General features: G+C 41.8%; 1 protein-coding gene across 1 annotated transcript; it reads left to right on the top strand.

Moving 5' to 3' along the window:
• Window positions 1–6: 6 nt before the first annotated feature.
• GJD2 (gap junction protein, delta 2, 36kDa) lies at window positions 7–3620 on the top strand. Its single transcript, XM_005885766.2, has 2 exons — window positions 7–369; window positions 2029–3620. Exons 1-2 carry the CDS (start codon window positions 299–301, stop codon window positions 2921–2923), a joined length of 966 nt encoding a protein of 321 aa, XP_005885828.1. The 5' UTR covers window positions 7–298; the 3' UTR covers window positions 2924–3620.
• The last annotated feature ends 17363 nt before the right edge of the window (window positions 3621–20983 follow it).

The raw sequence follows: 20983 nt of genomic DNA, 5'->3' as shown, positions 1-20983 counted from the left end.
TCGCCCGGGCACGGTGGGCTCAAAACCTGAACCCCGGACGGCGCGGGAGGTCGTGCGGGTTCTCTGGACCGCGCCAGCTGCCCCATCAGCCGGGGTGCGCTTGAATTTCTTTCCCCATTTTTCTATTTTAAGTACAATAAACGGGAGAGGAGATTCGTGGATTTTTTTTTTAATTGTTTGCTTCTTTAATTGCGGGGCAATTCGCTCCCAGCGGGGACGTGCGGCCCGGGGTGGGGCCAGGAGCAGGAAGGTGCCCGGTGCTGCCCACTCTTTGTCTGCTGCCTCCGGATGCACAGCGATGGGGGAATGGACCATCTTGGAGAGGCTGCTGGAAGCCGCGGTGCAGCAGCACTCCACTATGATCGGGAGGTAAGGGCGCCGAGCCGGCTGTCGGGCGGCCCCGGGAGTCCCTTCTCACATCCAGACTGAGCCCCAACAGCCCCCAGCCCATCCCCTGACCCTTCCCATCGTCCTCAGCCCATGCGTCTGTGTTCCCGCATTGAGAAATTACCCGATGCCCAGCGATGCCCCCCTTCTTCAGCTGCTCCTACTCAGCTCCCCATCCCCTCCCTATGAAGCAACACTGGGGGTTCACTCTTCTCCCAATGGAAAAGGAGTTGTTGGCTCAGCCATGGTCCCCCCACTCTTGGGAGTCCAGCCAGTCTCCATCCGGTTCCCTAAATAGAATCTACAAGGAAGTCAGGATTGTATTTGGACAGAGGAGGGCAAATGGGAAGATGGATTTGCTCTTCAGAGCGGATGTATCTTTCCCCAACAAATTTTTATTAAGCTAAACCGGTTTGGCTGCTAAAACTTAACTGTGTCAGAAACCTACACACCCAATTTTGTAATATACTGTGTATATATATATATATATATATATATATATATGTATGTATATTCATAGCTATCTGTTTATGTAAAGCATTAAGTTCAATATTCATATGGAAGATAAACATCCAATCCAGTTGGAGTACTTATATACACTGAAATGTATTCTGTTCAGATATTCGGTGTGCCTTTGCCATATCCAGAGGGAAGGCGTGTGTTGTGCCTCTGTACATTCCACATATACAGATGAAACCTATCTGTGGCAGATGTGCCATGCCCAATGGACAGAGAACTATATATCTGACATCCCTGTCATATGAAGTGCTCCCAGCACCCAGCAGAAAGGGAAGAGACACAGGCTTCCCAAGATCCCCAGTTCAGTACCATGCAGGGCTGGACAGCTCCTCAGGCAAAGGTCCTCTAAAAACAACAGCGCAGGGAAGGGAGGGGCAGGGAAGGGAGGGGCAGGGAAGGGAGGGGCAGGGGTTTCCTAAATCAGTGACTCAGCCCACGTATATATATATATATATATATATATATATATATATATATATATATATATATATATATATATATATATATATATATATATATATATATATATATATATATATATATATATATATATATATATATATATATATATATATATATATATATATATATATATATATATATATATATATATATATATATATATATATATATATATATATATATATATATATATATATATATATATGTATGTATATTCATAGCTATCTGTTTATGTAAAGCATTAAGTTCAATATTCATATGGAAGATAAACATCCAATCCAGTTGGAGTACTTATATACACTGAAATGTATTCTGTTCAGATATTCGGTGTGCCTTTGCCATATCCAGAGGGAAGGCGTGTGTTGTGCCTCTGTACATTCCACATATACAGATGAAACCTATCTGTGGCAGATGTGCCATGCCCAATGGACAGAGAACTATATATCTGACATCCCTGTCATATGAAGTGCTCCCAGCACCCAGCAGAAAGGGAAGAGACACAGGCTTCCCAAGATCCCCAGTTCAGTACCATGCAGGGCTGGACAGCTCCTCAGGCAAAGGTCCTCTATAAACAACAGCGCAGGGAAGGGAGGGGCAGGGGTTTCCTAAATCAGTGACTCAGCCCACGAGAACCTCTCTCCCTCCCCCTCCCCTGCTCAGGATCCTGCTGACTGTGGTGGTGATCTTCCGGATCCTCATTGTGGCCATTGTGGGGGAGACAGTGTACGATGACGAGCAGACCATGTTTGTGTGCAACACCCTGCAGCCTGGCTGTAACCAGGCCTGCTACGACCGCGCCTTCCCCATCTCCCACATACGTTACTGGGTCTTCCAGATCATAATGGTGTGTACCCCCAGTCTCTGCTTCATCACCTATTCTGTGCACCAGTCCGCCAAGCAGCGAGAACGCCGCTACTCTACCGTCTTCCTAGCCCTGGACAGAGACCCCCCTGAGTCCATGGGTGGTCCTGGAGGAACTGGGGGTATGGGCAGTGGTGGTGGAAAACGAGAAGATAAGAAAATGCAAAATGCCATCGTCAATGGGGTGCTGCAAAACACAGAGAACACCAGCAAAGAGACGGAGCCAGATTGTTTAGAGGTTAAGGAGCTGACCCCACACCCGTCAGGGCTGCGCACTGCAGCGCGATCCAAGCTCCGAAGGCAGGAAGGCATCTCCCGCTTCTACATTATCCAAGTGGTGTTCCGAAATGCCCTGGAGATTGGGTTTCTGGTGGGCCAATACTTTCTCTATGGCTTCAGCGTCCCAGGGTTGTATGAGTGTGACCGCTACCCCTGCATCAAGGAGGTGGAGTGTTATGTGTCCCGGCCTACTGAGAAGACCGTCTTCCTAGTGTTCATGTTTGCTGTGAGTGGCATCTGTGTTGTGCTCAACTTGGCTGAACTCAACCACTTGGGATGGCGCAAGATCAAGCTGGCGGTGCGAGGGGCCCAGGCCAAGAGAAAGTCCGTCTATGAGATCCGAAACAAGGACCTGCCCCGGGTCAGTGTTCCCAACTTTGGCAGGACTCAGTCCAGCGATTCTGCCTACGTGTGAAGGGGCAGGTTTGGGGAAGGCCCAGGGGATGACATGTAGCCCTGAGGCAGATGACTGTTTGAGAGTGGCTAATATCTGCCCTCCGTTATTTGACTCTCACTGTTGAGATACAGGAAAAGGCTGGTTAGGAGAAGATGTTGCATCAATGGGAGAGGAGAGAAAGAATCAGTACGTCACACCACTGGTTCCACAGAGACAATTGGGTAGAGTGATGAGATGGATGAGCTGGCCTTTTTTGTATCTTTTAACTTTATGGCCTAGTCTGATCTTGATAACAGTGGACTTGTACAGCTACCAACTAGGACTTAGCTCTGCTGAGTTCTGTATCCTGGTGAATGGTGTAAGTCAAATACTTCATTGGTACAAAATTTGTGACTTATCTCAACACATCCCTTCATCCTAGGCTGCAAGACAAACATCCTTGAGACATTCTTCATGTATCTCTCTCATCAGCATGCCCCTTCCTCAACCCAAGATAGCATGCCAGCTTTTTTTTTTTTTTTTAAATCTGGCCTTACAGTAGACCTAATATGGTTTACCTGCAAGCTAGAGGGAATTACTTGGGATGCTTTTTTGGAGAATGGTCATGACAAAGGCTTGCATTAGAGTCCCATATGACTGGCCCTTAGTCATTATGAAAACCTTAGGAATGTCTCAATATTTCCAATTTTCTAGCTCAAACTGCACTGGTGCTCTTTATTAGGGATAGGGTTTGGGTGGGAGGGAGGGAATTGCAATATGCAATTATAACACTTCTGTGAGATGATTGTTGCACTGTTAGGCATGTGTTTATGAGCTTTGGGATACTTTTGCCTTCCAGTATGTGGACTTTGGATAGCATTAAAAATATTTTTTTGTTAATATCAAAGGTGTCTACTCGAGCCACAGAATTTCTAGCTGGTGTATTCCATTTATTTTCTAATATAGTTTTGTTGTGCAACACAGCTGCACTTCATTTTGCCACTGTTTGAGTTTACCTGTGTGCTCACACCAGAGACCTTAATCAGCCCATGTCAACCCCTATTTGTTATTTTATCAGTTATTTTTGAAATCTCCACAAAATCACTGGAACTAAATACTATCGGCTAACATGTGTTTATGAATGCTTAAGACATATACCAAAGGTTTAAAAACCTATTGCTTTGGACTGTGAATATATTTCCCTTTCTTTGCTCTTATTTATTTAAGTGCCATACTATACCTTTTATATCCACTGTATATTTAGTTAAAGCATTGGCCAAGAGTAATATTCGGATAATGTACTTTTATGAGTCCTGTTTCCTTTCCATTATCATTATCATTTTTATTTAGATATGGATGCAGTGTAACACACAACTGAGGATTTGTTTAAAATAAAGTTCTTGCCTTTTTTTGGTAAAATGGGAAGTCTGCATTTTTCTATTTTGATTGGGGTTCTATTTATTTAAATATATGTTCAAAATGTTTTATTACATATTTTAAAATGCAGAACACTGGGGGCAGGAAGTGAGAGATGGATGAATAGTATTTGAGGGATGACCAATAAAGTTCAATTAGTCACTCACAAATGAGAAGAGCCTCGTACATTTTATGAATGTTTAGAAGAGTGTGATGAGTTATTCAAATAGTAGCATTTACTAACTCCTTTCCATTTTAGCACAAGATTTCTCTCTGTGTGTTTTTTCCATGAGGCTATTTCTTATAATAAAATGTCAATGCTATATCACAGTAGCTCATTCCAGGAGTGAAAATTTTTTCCCTTTCCACCATACTTCCCTGCCATGAATTGTCACATATGGCAGACATGTAGTGCTCTCCATCATCTCTTGAAGTTCTTATGTGTAAATGATGCTGATCCAACAGTCAAGCAGAACCCTCTAGACCAGCACTGTTCAATGCAGCTGTGTATAATGATGGAAATTTTCAACTATCTTTGCTGCTCTATCTGGCAGCGACTATTGAGCTCTTAAAATGTGACTAGTGCCATTGAAGAACTCAATTTCTAATTTTATTTAGTTTAAATAGCCATATGTGGTTAGTTGCTGCTGCATTATTATACAGCACAATTCTAGATATCTAATCATTTATTTTGGGGTTCTTCCAAAGGAGACTGAGCCTTTGCTTATATGTCACAAGATATTTCATTCTCACACAATGCATTCTCATTTTTGGCATTTTCTGTCTACATGTGGTCCCATTAGTTCAGTGGGCTAATGTTCTTTTTCAATTCTTTAATGTTACTCACCTTCTAATTCTAGTAAGCATTTGGTCTGAACACTGAAAAGCACTATGGAATTTCCTGGATGATTGTTTTTCAAACACACTTGTTGCGCCCTTTAACTATAGCAAGGCAGATGCCAATTTTAGAATGAAAATATTTCAACCTATAGGTTTTCATCTGCAGTATAAATAGGCAGTTGAAAATTATTATTCTTGAGTACAGAAACAGATCCTCCTCTGTTTTGTGTCTGGTGAGCTAAAAATGTTTTAAGACACCTCCCAGAGATGGAGGAAGAGTGTTGCTTGAGATCTCTTAGCATATGCTTGGGTGTGAAAGAAGTAGGAAACTGTGTGGAAAACAAGGGCTGTTGTATTTGTGCCGTGATGTACGATGACAAGAACAATAGTGTTTCCTGGTAGAAATACATTCCATATTAGTGGGGTGGGTCTCTTTCTTCTTGGCATATAGGGTCATCCCTCAGAATGACTGATGTGTATCAGTCTGATCTTTTGCTTTCTATTTAATGAAGGAAATACACTGATGATTTGATGCTTCACATAGCTATGTGACGTATGTGACCTTAATCTTTACTTTGTGAGAGGACAGCCTTGATATATTCTCTCAAATTTAAGAGCCTTTTGGTGCACTACAGCCCCTGGCCTGTGTGTGCATGCATGCATTCGTGTGTGTATGCATACATTCGTGTGTGTGTGTGTGTGTGTGCGCGTGCGCGCGCGCTCTGCACACTTTGGTGTAGATAGTTGGTGCCAATTCTAAAAATTTGAAGAATAGCCTGGAGAGAGTGAAGTTATTTAGCCTGGAAAAAGAAACACCAAAAGCACCGAATTTGTAATGTTTAAGTCTTCAGATATTTAAAGGGTTAACAAAAATATGAGAGCTAACGGCTGTACTCTCTAGCTCTGGGGACAGAGGAAAAGGACTGGACTTAGAATGGAGGGTGTGGGAGGTTAGGAGGGATCAGAAAGAACATGATTACTCTTGCACCTCTGCTTTTTTTTAATGCTATTTCTTCTGTGGAGAATATCTGTCCCATCACCTCCTTTTGCTGGGTATGTTCTTCTTCACCCTTAAAATCAGTTTGGCTGTCCACTCCTCCAGACTGGCTTAGTGCCTCTGCAAAAATACAAATACTAAGTATTTTCAAATCTTTAGGTGCGCTTATGGTTAGGGAAGGCTATATAATTTAGTGTACAAAATGGCTACCTTAGATAATGAAAGAAAGGGGCAGGATCGTTAACTGAATGCAACACCAGAACAATGGGTATAAGTTGAATCTGTCTTGAACAAACCAAGTTGTGTACTTAAGACAATAAACAGCCATTGAGCCCATGTCCCAGGCCCTGGGACCCCAGAGATAATTATAATACCCAAGTCTCAGCTCTTGAGAAGTGTTTTCAAAGTTACTTCTCAGACAAAAAGGTAAAAAATTATGTCAGTAATAATGGGATAATAGTAGTGTATTTAAAAAATATTAATGCCTTTGGCCCACTCTGGAATATCTAAATTAGAATCTCTGAGGCTGTAGTCTAGGCATCAATATGTGTGTGTGTGTGTGTGTGTGTGTGTGTGTGTGTGTGTGTGTGTGTTTAATCTTTATTGCTGAAGGTATTGCATATATCCTCTTTTTCCCCCATTGACCCCCTCCACACCACTCCAGCCCCACCCCAGGCCTTCACCGTACTATTGTCTGTGTGAATGGATTATGCACATGTGCATATAAGTTCTTTGGTATCAATATTTTTTAATTTTCCATTCCTCAGGGATTTGACTGTGTAGTCGTGGTTGAGAACAACTGATGTGAAGACACTGGCATGAAATTCTGAGAATCAGATGTTTGGAGGAGAAATTTGAAAAAGAGTAAAAAAAGGGAAGTCTGAAACTGTCACACAAAAAAAAGCTGCCTGTTTACATCGCATGCGAAATTAGTGATGAGAACAGAGATCCTTGGGACTTTAGAAGTGGAAGCAGCGGCCATGGCAATGAGAGGGCCTGGCCAAGGTAGAAGCTGAAGTGCCCAGAGGAGGAGCCCATCATGGAAGTTGAAAAGAGCTGGCTAGCAAAAGAAAGTTGCAGAGTGATGCCATAAAATTGACGGAAATAGAATCTCAAGAAATAGGGTCTGTTATTAGTACTCAATTTTAGTAAGTATTCAGCTAGAATCAGCGGTTCTCAGCCTGTGGGTCGTGGCCCCTTTGGTGGTCGAACGATCCTTTCTCAGGGGTCGCCTAAGACCATCCTGCATATCAGATATTTACATTATGATTCATAACAGTAGCAACATTACAGTTATGAAGTAGCAACGAAAATACTTTTATGGTTGGGTCACAACATGAGGAACTGTATTTAAAGGGCCAGAAGGTTGAAAACCACTGATAGATAAAAGGTAGATAAAAACCTCAGAAGCATCCACTAGGTTTGGTGAGTGAGTAGGAAAGGAGAAACGGTGAGCAGAGACGATCCTTTGCTTTGAAGCTCCAGAACTCCTGCAGGTTCCAGGAAAGCTATTAAAATAAGAGCAGGTGAAAGGTAAATTGTCAATCTCATCTGGGTCAGGGCTCTGATATTCAGTCAGGCATGACAAGCCAGTTCTGTGACTATCCAAAGGTTTTGTTCATGTAGAGATTGTTACACACAAGATAGCATGAATATTAGCTAAACACACCTGGTTGAACCAAACCTAAATGAGTGGTTGTGGTTAAAATGTACTATTGTCAGCTTTGGGTCTTGAGGGCTTGTAGGCATTAGTCTAGAGCAGTGGTTCTCAACCTTGGCTGAACATTAAAATCACCTGGGAATCTTTTTAAAATCCTGATTTCTGGGCCTCCTCCTCCAGAAATTCTGTTTCTTTGTTATGGGGTGGGGCCACAACAGTAGTAACAAAAAAACAGAATTTCCGGAGGAGGCCCAGAAAAAATCAGGATTTTAAAAAGATTCCCAGGTGATTCTAATGTGCAGCCAAGGTTGAGAACCACCGCTCTTTGGCCCCTCAAGTGTGGCCATGAAGTTTCAATCACACTGTACGTGTGCGCCCGCACGTGGTATTTTGTGGAAGAGCCACACTCAAGGGGCTGAAGTTTGCTGACCACTGGTCTAGAGGCTTCTGAGGGATGCCCGTGCTGAGTGTCAATGCCTGACTTGCTGTTGTGAATCAGGTCCATAGTTCAGCCAGGCCAGTATTCTAAGTCTCCAACGGCAGTGGCAGAGTTCTGATAAATGGACCAGTCATTTTTTTCTCAGCCCAAAGACTAGCGATGCTCTCTAAAACATGTGCATTTAACTTAACAAAGGATCTATCACCTATAATTACATCCTAACTCTCCCATTCCAACCCCTTCCTTGAAAGTCTCCAAAAACATTAAGCAATAGAGAGTCATTCAATTCAATTCAGTGCTTTCTTGAGCACTGATAATGTTCAAGGGCCTGGGCTGCATGTTAAAGGAAATCCAAAGACCAGTATGATGCCCTCCCTACTCACCTGAGGGAATAACACAGCTTCCTAAGGCAGGATGTGAACTGTACCGTATTCAAGGCTCAAAATGTTCTAAGAGCAAAGGAAGGCGATATCACATCCAGAGTATGTGTGTGTTGAGGGTGATAGAACAGTATAGAAAAACTTCACCAACAAGGTAGCATTGAGATGGAGGTAGGGACCAGCAGAAACATTCACCTCTAGCAGAGAAGCCTGGGGTATATGTGGAGAACTGGGGACTTTGTTTTGCATGGAGTTCACAGAGAGAAGGAGAGGAAGGTGAGTTTGTAAAGTGAGCAGACCACATTGCGCACCAGGCAAAGGGAGAGGCCCTGAGTTGGGTAGACAATATGAAGACACACTTTTCAACAAAGTTCCTTAAGGCTGCTCTTTCGAGCAGCCGGCATCAGCCACACTAACCATGCAGAGATTCCATCTCAGGATCAGCCTTATTTGGAAAACACGTTTCAATCTCAACAGCATGGGATTGGAGCAAATATCCAGAGTGATGGTTGGGGATTTGGCAGCATGGCCCCATTAACATGAGTGGGAGTTAGTCTGCTAAATCCCAGACACTGAGCAGAATCCTCATGTTTATTCACCACGATGACCTTTCTGCTGTAAATTGATACAATATTTCAGAATCACTTAGAACCGATTAAGCTTTGTTGCATCTCCCGCTCCTAAAAGGGAAATATTTTTGAAAATTGCTGCTGTGTGCACTGAAATGTCTGCATTTGTGGGCAACTCTGGCCAGTAAGAACATATGGGCACCTAAATAGTGACTTGGTGAATTTTGGTATTTCTGAGATGTTTGATCTGGGGAACTTTATCTGTTGTACTTGTGTCCCGGAAGGGGCTATGCTTTTTTACAAATGATTGACTTCTCCAAAGAAATTTTTCCTTTTTGCCTAATTTTCTATTTTCTTCCATCCATATTTTTGTTTTCCCAAAGATAATAAAAGGAAAATTCCTGAAGTCATTTTATATGAAATCTAAATGGTCTAAAGATTTGAATTATTGATATGAATGATAGGAAATGTGTGTTAATGTTTCTTCTATAACCCTCACAACAGCCCTGGAAAGAAAGTGCTAAGAATGTTTATATCTATTTCGTAGACAAAACCAAAATGTGCAGATGTTAAATCAACTTGCCTAGGTCATGCAGCTGCTAGTCCATAGCTGTGTCTAGATTCCAGCCCATGGAGTGTGATGTTGATGCCAAGTTTTAACACTTCATGAAACTACCTCCAAGAAGCTCTGCGAGATGAGGTATCAGGAAACCTGGTGCATTAGTCTGCTATCTCAGTCTCAGTACATCCTTCATTGGAACATTTTTCCTCTTCTTCCTCCCCACCTAAAGTTCTTTTCTTGTGTGTCTTGGTTTTTTAGGTATTGCTGCTTCATAGTCATCTTTGAAACTGTAGTTCCTGGCACAGAGCAAGGTGCCACAAATGGTTACTGATTGAATAAATAAATAAAAATGTAGAATCACAGGACTTTGAGGTGGACAGGAAAGGTCATCCCATTCACTCCTTCATTTTTTTGTAGATATAACTTAGATCCAGAGAGTAAACTTGAATAAAGAGCTCCAGGATAGATGGAAGTTAAGACTAGGTGGGATAGAGAAAGTGGTTTCTCAAGTTATCAAGAACAGGTGGGCTGGGCTGGACAAAGGTTATTAGCAGTGACTGGCAAAGTTACAGGTCCTCTGATTTCTAGTCCAGATCTCTCCAAGCACCAGTTGTGAGAATCATGAGTTGGCACAGTGTTGGAGAAGATCTTATCTTGATTAAACACAGGGCCTGTCCAGCTTCGAGGCACCATATTCCTGGAATAGTCCAGGTCAGAGGATTAACTCAAGGGCACCATGACCTTGACCCTAAGTTTTGTGTGTGCATGTGGGTGTGTGTCTATCTCTGGAAGCACCGTGAGCATCTCCACACCCATCACCCTGAGAAACCATGTTCTTGGTTGCTTCATGCAGAACCCCTGGCTAGTACAGTGGATTCCAGATGGAACTCAGATCTCCTAGGCCATGAAGAAGACCTCTGACTCCCACCTATCCTGACTGAAGGTTCTCTACAGGCTTCTTTTTCTCTCTTCCAGGAGCCCCTGGATGTCCTATGCTCTATGTTCATTGGTCAGTGTTTCCAGTGCTGTTTAGAAGCTTCCCTCCATGTCCCATTTTTCCCCCACCACTATGCTTTGCCTAAAAGGTGCTCAGAAAATTCATTTATTATTTTAGCACATACAGTGTGTCCCAAAAATGTATACACACTTTCACATCTGATAGCTCAATTTTGAAAATAAAATGTATTTTAATAAACACTATCTTTATAATTATTCAAAGTGTATGTATACATTTTTGGGACATAATCATCTATCTATCTATCTATATATCTATATATCTTATATATCTATATCTACGATATAGATAGATATATAAGATATATAGATAGATAGATAATACAGTACTTACACATGTTCAGCTCTGTTATAAGAGCTGCAATAAGAATAATAATGATCATTAACAATCATATGATTATGGTAGTAAACACCTGAAAATATTCCCTTTTCTCACCTCTTCCCCATGTATTATCTTATTTGGTCTTTGCAACCTCTGTCTATGAGGTGGACAGAGTACAGAATGGTGGTACTTGCTTTTTCTTAGGGGACCAGAATTTCAGAGTCTCAGTTTGGTGGTGCATCCAAAACCACAGTTGCTTTTAAAAAAGAAAATAATAATAATAATAATAATAATAATAATATAATTGATTTCAGAGAGGAGGGGAGAGGAGAAAGAGATAGAAACATCAATGATGAGAGAGAATCATTAATTGGCTGCCTCCTGCACTGCAGATCAAGCCCACAACATGGGCATGTGCTCTGACCAGGAATCAAACCCATGACCTCCTGGTTCCTGGGTTGATGCTCAACCACTAAACCACAACAGCCTGGCCACAGTTACTTTGTAACACAGGTGGGACAAAACCCAGTTCTCTGATGGATAGTCTGGTGCACTTTCTACTCTACATGGCCTCTTGACTGGTCAAATGTTAAGCTTTAGCTTATCAAGTGAGATCTCCAGAAATGTTAGGAGGAAAATGAATATGTTCTCAAAAAGCGGTTTCCTATAATTCTAAAGAGGTTGGAAGGAAACATGTCAAGTCCGTTCTCAGGGAAGGATGTTGGTCTTGTCCTCTTGGGAACTGTGATTTGTTCAGTGCAATTAGAACAGAGTGCTTTCACCTGGACAGCAGACCAAGTGGAGGCTGAGGGAGAGGCTGCCGGGTCTGACATGGGCTCCTTGCTTAGCTGGTTTCTGTGATTATAGAAATGAGAGAGGAAATAAAAAGCAGAACTTATTCTTTAAAAAGAACAAAACACCAGCATTTATTTTTCGTAATTACAAAAGTAATACATATTCAGGGCAGAGAAAAGCACAACCAAAGAATTTTGTCACTCAGAGAATCAGTGTTAACTGTGCCTGTCCTTTGGTGTGTATACCTGTGTAGGACTTCTTTTAGATAGCTAAAGGGTGACAGGAGAAGGGCTTTTTTGTCTTTTATTGAAAACAATCAGTTAAGTATGTGAGTGTGTGTGTGTGTGTGTGTGTGTGAGAGAGAGAGAGAGAGAGAGAGAGAGAGAGAGAGAGAGGAGCTAACTCTCTAAATACAACAAGATGTCAGCACAGAGACTTCTGAGTCTGAGACAAAATCTTGGTCCAAAGGTTGTGGATGAGCATGATGCACTAGGTCAGGGAAGCATGTGGAGTATCCATCAAATCATGGCAAAATTGTGAGCGAGAAAATGACGGATGTATTTAAATTCTGAAGGCCAGCTCATGCACCGGCTCATGAACCAGCCTTGGCTAGAGGAATTATATGATTGGAACCCATCTGGTGAATCACAGGGAAGACATAAAGCCCTAAGTCCTGGTCACAGAGGAGGCACTCCACCTCAGCCACATACCTCCTGTTAGGCCTACGCCTGGGCTACAACCCAAAGGCCAGTGGCTGAGATGAAGAGTTCATATGGGAATCAATGGAAAAACTTTCATGATATTTATTGGGGATAAAAACCAGGCTAGAAAGGGCACATAAGATAACCAGTCCTTATTAGAAGGAACAAAAATGTCCAAAGGAACACCGTTTCTATCAAGTTACTTTGAATTCTATTTAAATAAAGGTGCATTTGATAAAAATAGCCCTTTCTTTCTCTAAGCCTGGGTGCTAATAAACTCAGCGGGCATTTATTCCTCACTTTGATATATTTGCTCTCCTTACCACACCTCTCTCTGGTGCTCCTAGGGTCCCAAGGTGTTGAAATGAGGGTGGCTGATACTTAAAAAGACTTTCCTAGGTGAGAAAATGCAATGACATAATGATTTCTTTTTTAAGGAATAAGGAAAGAAGGGAGGTGAGTGAGTGGTGGGTAGAAAAAGAACTGTTTTAAGAAAACTGGCAGGCAAACTCTAGCTTCACTTATCTCCTTACTCTGTGGGGGTAGATTTCATATTAGCATGTACTTGGGGGCTCTCTGGGGTCAAAGGCACTAAATGAGGAAAACAGAAGAATGACAGGTAGCTGGAGAGTACTTATAAGCACATGCTTTAGACTCAAATTACCCTGTAAAAATAATAGTCACCCATCCTATACAATAAAAGCCTAATATGCTAAGTGTCCCGTCATCCGGTGACCTGTCGACTGTTCAGCCAATCTAAGTGTAATATGCTAATGATATGCTAAGGCCGCTCAACCGCTGACTATGACGTGCACTGACCACCAGGGGGCAGACAGTCGACTGGTTGACCAGTCACTATGATGTGCTCTGACCACCAGGGGGCAGACACTCTGACCGGTAGGTTAGCTTGCTGCTGGGGTCCGGCCAATCTGGACTGAGTGAGATGGACCGGACACACCCTAGAGCCCTCCCATGGTCCCTCTCCAGCCCTGATCATGCACAGGGAGGGTCCCTTGGCCTGGCCTGTGCCCTCTCGCAATCTGGGACCCCTCAGGGGATGTCGGAGAGATGGTTTTAGCCCTATCCCGCAGGCCACTCCCCTTGGGAGGGCACCAGGCGCAGGGCTCATGGCTGGTGAGCATTGCTGCAGCCAGCAAGAGCCTCTCCCAATTGGGACTGATTGGGCGCGAGCCCACAGCTGGTGCAGTGGGGCCAGGATGAGCGAGAGCAGCAGGTAGGAGCTGCAGGTGTCATTGGACTGTGGGTTTCAGCCCAATCTCTGCTTGCTGCTGGGGTCCGGCCAATCTGGACTGAGTGAGATGGACCGGACACACCCTAGAGCCCTCCCATGGTCCCTCTCCAGCCCTGATCATGCACAGGTAGGGTCCCTTGGCCTGGCCTGTGCCCTCTCACAATCTGAGACCCCTCAGGGGATGTCGGAGAGATGGCTTCAGCCCGATCCCGCAGGCCACTCCCCTTGGGAGGGCGCCAGACGCAAGGCTCATGGCTGGTGAGCACTGCTGCGGCCAGCAAGAGCCTCTCCCGATTGGGACTGATTGGGCGCGAGACCGTGGCAGGCACAGTGGGGCCGGGATGAGCGGGAGCAGCAGGTAGGAGCTGGTGACATTGGACTGCGGGTTTCAGCCCAATCTCCGCAGGCCATCCTGAGGGACCCCCACCAGTGCACGAATTTATGCACTGGGCCTCTAGTAATATGGTAATGTCCCAGGCTCATCTCAGATTAATTTTTATGTATTCATTCTACTAATATTTACTGAGCCTCAAGTGTGGGTCAGACACTGAATTAGCTTCTTGTCTCTTTCCCACTTTATAGCTGTGTGATCTGCTCAGTTGCTTAACCTTGCTAAACCTCAGTTTCAGAATCTGTAAAATGAAAATAACAAAACCATCTATCCGATAGATACAGTGGTTCTCAACCTTCCTAATGCCGCGACCCTTTAATACAGTTCCTCATGTTGTGGTGACCCCCAACCATAAAATTATTTTCGTTGCTACTTCATAACTGTAATTTTGCTACTGTTATGAATCGTAATGTAAATATTTGATATGCTATATGTGTTTTCCGGTGGTTGCGACCCACAGGTTGTGAACAGCTGTCTCATTGGGTTGTTTTAAATTTGATTATGTTTCTCAAGAGCTCTTTACATTGCCTGATACCTACTAAGTGCTTAATAAATGTTATTGATTTATTATAATAATAATTATTACTATTAATGAAACTCTAGGTGATTGGATGTTGTTATGGCATGTTGAGTTCATCAGAGCCCTTTCTGCATGATAATAAAGGGAGAAAAGGATATAGAAAGAGGGATCGGGCAAGGACATCAGCTTTTTCTCATTCCACAATTTGACTCAGGCCAATGTCATGACTACCAGGGTCAATTTTATGGAATGAGCAGGTGATGTGTAGGAAGCATTGACACCTAAGAAGGTAGACTGGTCAGCTAGGACATTAAGCTCCTAGCTGAAGGGGGAGTGGTTAGGTAAAGGAGATGGAGGAGTTGGAAATCCCTTTTTATTTACTTAGAATTTGGCTCTGTTGCAAGATTTAAACTGCTTCCATTTGTGTAGACCTTTATATTGTTCAAGAAGATGCTATCATTCACATTCTCCAATGCTCCCCCCTCAGCAGCCTTGTAAGAAAAAATAGAAAATAGCTCCATATTTCAGATGAGAAAATGAGGTCTAGAGACACTTATTCTTCAATCTCAAACTGCACAGAGTCAGGGTTGAAACCAAAGCCTGTTCTAAACCCAAGCCTCTAGTTACTAGAATAGGCTGCTTCTCCTAATACTCAACCCTTTACAGTTCATGTAACTATCTGTTCTTTTCAGAGACTTTTCTGGGCAGAGAAAAACTCATTTAAACCTTGGCCAGACAAGAACATAATTAAACAGACAATTTTTTTGGAGGCAGTGCAAAGCACATAGAACAAATTCTAAAACCAAAGAGAAATCTGAAATATTATTGTTATTTATTGTCCATGACCCTGATCTTGGCTTTTGGTGAGGATCAGGAGAAACTTACAGCCATTTTATTTTATTCATGAACTCCTTGGGCACTAATGGATGCATTTATCGAATTAATGGGTATGTAGCTCTTATGAACAGTGCCTGGCATACAGTATGATGAATTCATATATTCTTGAGTGAAAAATAATAATTTTATGTGTAATAATGCATTTAGTAACCATGGCAACCTTTGGGCCCATTTTAAAGAAGAGGAAGCAGAGGCCTAGAGAGGTTATAGAGTATTAAGTGTGTTATAAACTAATTTTTGGCTATGTGCATTTGCATGTGTTGAGTTCATCAGAGCCCTTTCTGCATGATAATAAAGGGAGAAAAGGATATAGAAAGAGGGATCGGGCAAGGACATCAGCTTTTTCTCATTCCACAATTTGACTCAGGCCAATGTCATGACTACCAGGGTCAATTTTATGGAATGAGCAGGTGATGTGTAGGAAGCATTGACACCTAAGAAGGTAGACTGGTCAGCTAGGACATTAAGCTCCTAGCTGAAGGGGGAGTGGTTAGGTAAAGGAGATGGAGGAGTTGGAAATCCCTTTTTATTTACTTAGAATTTGGCTCTGTTGCAAGATTTAAACTGCTTCCATTTGTGTAGACCTTTATATTGTTCAAGAAGATGCTATCATTCACATTCTCCAATGCTCCCCCCTCAGCAGCCTTGTAAGAAAAAATAGAAAATAGCTCCATATTTCAGATGAGAAAATGAGGTCTAGAGACACTTATTCTTCAATCTCAAACTGCACAGAGTCAGGGTTGAAACCAAAGCCTGTTCTAAACCCAAGCCTCTAGTTACTAGAATAGGCTGCTTCTCCTAATACTCAACCCTTTACAGTTCATGTAACTATCTGTTCTTTTCAGAGACTTTTCTGGGCAGAGAAAAACTCATTTAAACCTTGGCCAGACAAGAACATAATTAAACAGACAATTTTTTTTTGGAGGCAGTGCAAAGCACATAGAACAAATTCTAAAACCAAAGAGAAATCTGAAATATTATTGTTATTTATTGTCCATGACCCTGATCTTGGCTTTTGGTGAGGATCAGGAGAAACTTACAGCCATTTTATTTTATTCATGAACTCCTTGGGCACTAATGGATGCATTTATCGAATTAATGGGTATGTAGCTCTTATGAACAGTGCCTGGCATACAGTATGATGAATTCATATATTCTTGAGTGAAAAATAATAATTTTATGTGTAATAATGCATTTAGTAACCATGGCAACCTTTGGGCCCATTTTAAAGAAGAGGAAGCAGAGGCCTAGAGAGGTTATAGAGTATTAAGTGTGTTATAAACTAATTTTTGGCTATGTGCATTTGCATGTAGAAAATTCTACAAGGAATATACCTATCTCTGCATAGTAGAAAAAATGGAGAAATTTAATTTAATTTCAACTTCTAAATTTTTCATAAATACAATTTATAATAATTAAATATGATATATTTAATTTTACAAGAATTTTAACTTACTGCCTTTATAGGTAAGTATGGTATTTAACACTATCTGGTCTTCTGTGGCTTGACCTTTGTCAATTGTTTAATCACAAAAGTCTTCTCAAACACTCAGTAGGTAAAGGAGATGGAGGAGTTGGAAATCCCTTTTTATTTACTTAGAATTTGGCTCTGTTGCAAGATTTAAACTGCTTCCATTTGTGTAGACCTTTATATTGTTCAAGAAGATGCTATCATTCACATTCTCCAATGCTCCCCCCTCAGCAGCCTTGTAAGAAAAAATAGAAAATAGCTCCATATTTCAGATGAGAAAATGAGGTCTAGAGACACTTATTCTTCAATCTCAAACTGCACAGAGTCAGGGTTGAAACCAAAGCCTGTTCTAAACCCAAGCCTCTAGTTACTAGAATAGGCTGCTTCTCCTAATACTCAACCCTTTACAGTTCATGTAACTATCTGTTCTTTTCAGAGACTTTTCTGGGCAGAGAAAAACTCATTTAAACCTTGGCCAGACAAGAACATAATTAAACAGACAATTTTTTTGGAGGCAGTGCAAAGCACATAGAACAAATTCTAAAACCAAAGAGAAATCTGAAATATTATTGTTATTTATTGTCCATGACCCTGATCTTGGCTTTTGGTGAGGATCAGGAGAAACTTACAGTCATTTTATTTTATTCATGAACTCCTTGAGCACTAATGGATGCATTTATCGAATTAATGGGTATGAAGCTTTTATGAACAGTGCCTGGCATACAGTATGATGAATTCATATATTCTTGAGTGAAAAATAATAATTTTATGTGTAATAACGCATTTGGTAACCATGGAAACCTTTGGGCCCATTTTAAAGAAGAGGAAGCAGAGACCTAGAGAGGTTATAGAGTACTAAGTGTGGTATAAACTAATTTTTGGTTATGTAAATTTGCATGTAGAAAATTCTACAAGTTTCATTGCAGCATTATTTATGGTGGCCAAGACATGGAAACAGCCAAAGTGCCCTGTGATAGAGGACTGGATAAAGAAGATGTGGTACATATACACAATGGAATACTACTCAGCCCCGAGAAAGGATGAAATAGTGCCATTTGCAACAACATGGATGGACATTGAGGACATTATGCTAAGTGAAATAAGTCAGACAGAAAAAGCTAAGAACCATATGATTTCACACATATGTGGGATATAAAACTAAAACTTATGAACACACACACACACACACAAAGAAAATTCTACAAGGAATATACCTATCTCTGCATAGTAGAAAAATTGGAGAAATTTAATTTAATTTCAACTTACGAATTTTCCATAAATACAATTTATAATAATTAAATATGACATATTTAATTTTACAAAAATTTTAACTTACTGCCTTTATAGGTAAGTATGGTATTTAACACTATCTGGTCTTCTGTGGCTGGACCTTTGTCAATTGTTTAATCACGAAATTCTTCTCAAACACTCAGATAAAACATTCCATCAATTTCTAGCCCAGGCCCTGACTGACACAAGCATCAGGGTTCTTTCGAGGAAGGTATTTTAGACCCAGTTTACAGACCTCAGTGGAAAAACTAAGGTGAGTGGTTTGCTACAAGGAGAGTCATGTGTATCTCGTGAGAAAGCCTTTTGCTAATTTTGTCTTCACAGAATCTTATAATAGGCTAATGGGAGCAGAAGGAGGTAAAAGGGCAGAGATAAGAATTCAAGTCACTGAGAATTAAAGAGGGTAAGACTCTTGGTTGAATTTACTATCTCCATTGATGATTCCAGAATTCCAAAACTTTGTGTTTGAGGCGGGAGTTGGGTGAAGTGAGAGCTGGAGAGCCGAGGGGAAGTGCCTGCTTTGGTTACATGATATCAGAGTTAAGAAATAAAGAGGTACTCAGCTGGGATGCTGCACCAAACCTTCCGTATGAGGTAAGACTGTAAGACTGTGGATTTCACCCTCCCTGAAGAACTTTCTATTATGAGCATGTGACATGGAAGTTCTCTCAAGTAGCATTACCAGCTGTTTTCTTCCTCCCTCCCTCCCTGCCGCCCTCCCTCCTCCCTCCTTCCCTTCCTCCCTCCTTCTCTCCCCTTCTGTTCATGATCTTATGGGGTTTCCATCTTTTCTTTCTCAGGAGGAAGGGGAGCTCTTTGAAAGCTTTTTCACCAAAGGATCAAGTTTTTGCATTACTGCTTCTTTAAAAAAAATATTAGGAAAAGAAAGATGTTTGAGCCAAAGGAATAAATTACTGATGATGGAATTTCAGGTGTCAAAGAAGATATTTTCAAAGTAAGGCTTTTCTACTCTCACTCAAACAATACTGCAGAGGGGACCTCCTACTTTTTATGAATCCTTCAGCTGTCTTGTAGACTTGCAGACTCCTGGGGTTGGCACAGGCATTCTGTATAGCCAGTCCAGCCTCTTCTTGGATGCTTGAGTTCCCTCTACTGTATCTTTTCCTAGTAGCGGTCCACTTCCGGATGGTGAGGAACTGGTTCCTTTGGACAGAACTCACTCTATCTTTTTGTAGCTCTGACTGCTTGAAAGTTCTTCTCAATGTTGAACTGAAATCTCCTCCCCAGCAAAGATTTCATAGAGGAAGGGAGAGGGAGAGAGAGAAAGAATTTAGAAACATCAATGATGAGAATCATTGATTGGCTGCCTCCTGCATGCCCCTCACTGATGATTGAGCTGGCAACCCATGCATGTGCCCTGACCAGAAAATGAACCATGACTCATGGTTCATAGCCCTGCACTCAACCACTGAGCCACATCGGCTAGACAGAAAAAGTGTTTTTATTTTCTGGCTGCCTCCCATTCAGAATCACCCAAAGGGTTTGCTGCCTGAGGTAGAGTTAATGGCCACATGTTCTTCTCTGGAGAAAATTGTTACTGCCATGATGCATGATACAAGACACCCAGTAGGGAGAAGATAACCTTGAAGTTGAGGGAACCTTGAAGTTCTCTAGTCCCTACCTTTTCCAAAATGGAATTGGAAAAGGCAGGGCACAGAGAAGTGTGTTGGAATATCATAGTACATAGATACTAGATTCAATGGTTCTCTTTGCCAGAATTAAAATTTCCATTCTGAAAAAAAATAGAAATATTCAAATTAAAGTAGAAAGAACATTATTTACCCCACTACATGCAAGCAATAATTATACCAGGTTCACATTTGGAAAAATGTGCAAATTTACTTGTTCATTCTAACTAAGTTGGTATCAAATAACCACAAATTCCATATGCTGCTTTTTCTGTTTTGGTTGCTAAGCACAAGGGATTCATGGGGAGCTTGCTAAATATGTTTGACACATTTCCTCATGTGAATTATAAATATTGGTGGATTCTTTTTAGGCGCCTCTGTCATTCAGAAATATATCCTGAATGAAACTTTCCTCCTCGGCAAAAAGACTTGGCTTTGAGGCTGAAAGGCAGCCTGATTAGGAGTGGGAGCCAGTCCCCAGGTCTGATGTAGAAGAGGAGTGGAAATGACAGTCCTTTGCGATTATATGACATTTTGCAGTTAACAAAATGCCTACCCATTCACATTCTCATTTGCTTCTCACAACTTTTCTATGAGATAGGAATTAGGGCTGGCAGGTGTCTCCATCCCAGGAATAAAGTCATGGGCACCAAAGAGCCGGGGATGGGAGGAGAACCCTCCAGGACAGTAATCTCCTGAGAGTGACTTGAGCTCATGGTGGCAGTTCTGGGGCTGTGCTTCTTCATTGTCGAAAACGCACTTCACAGCCCTGCTGAGTCCAGCCATTTCCTTTCTTATCCTGGTTTACTGAGTACCCAGCCAGTGGCACTTACATAAATGTCCTTCTGGCATGAGGGAGAGAGGAGGGAAACAGCAGCTGTCAGCAGAGTGTCAGCTGGGGACCTGCCATCTCATTGAACAAAGCTCCGGTCAG

Source organism: Myotis brandtii, unplaced genomic scaffold, assembly GCF_000412655.1.
Source record: "Myotis brandtii unplaced genomic scaffold, ASM41265v1 scaffold927, whole genome shotgun sequence".
NCBI classification, from domain to species: Eukaryota; Metazoa; Chordata; class Mammalia; order Chiroptera; family Vespertilionidae; genus Myotis; species Myotis brandtii.
Note: the sequence above shows the minus strand (reverse complement) of the source record. Positions and strands in the feature narration are given on the sequence as shown.

Bases quoted from the DNA above. Each gene is read 5' to 3' on its own strand.
- GJD2 (XM_005885766.2), top strand. From the start codon at position 299: ATGGGGGAATGGACCATCTTGGAGAGGCTGCTGGAAGCCGCGGTGCAG. The intron at 370-2,028 runs GTAAGGGCGCCG...TCCCCTGCTCAG, and splicing joins CACTCCACTATGATCGGGAG to GATCCTGCTGACTGTGGTGG.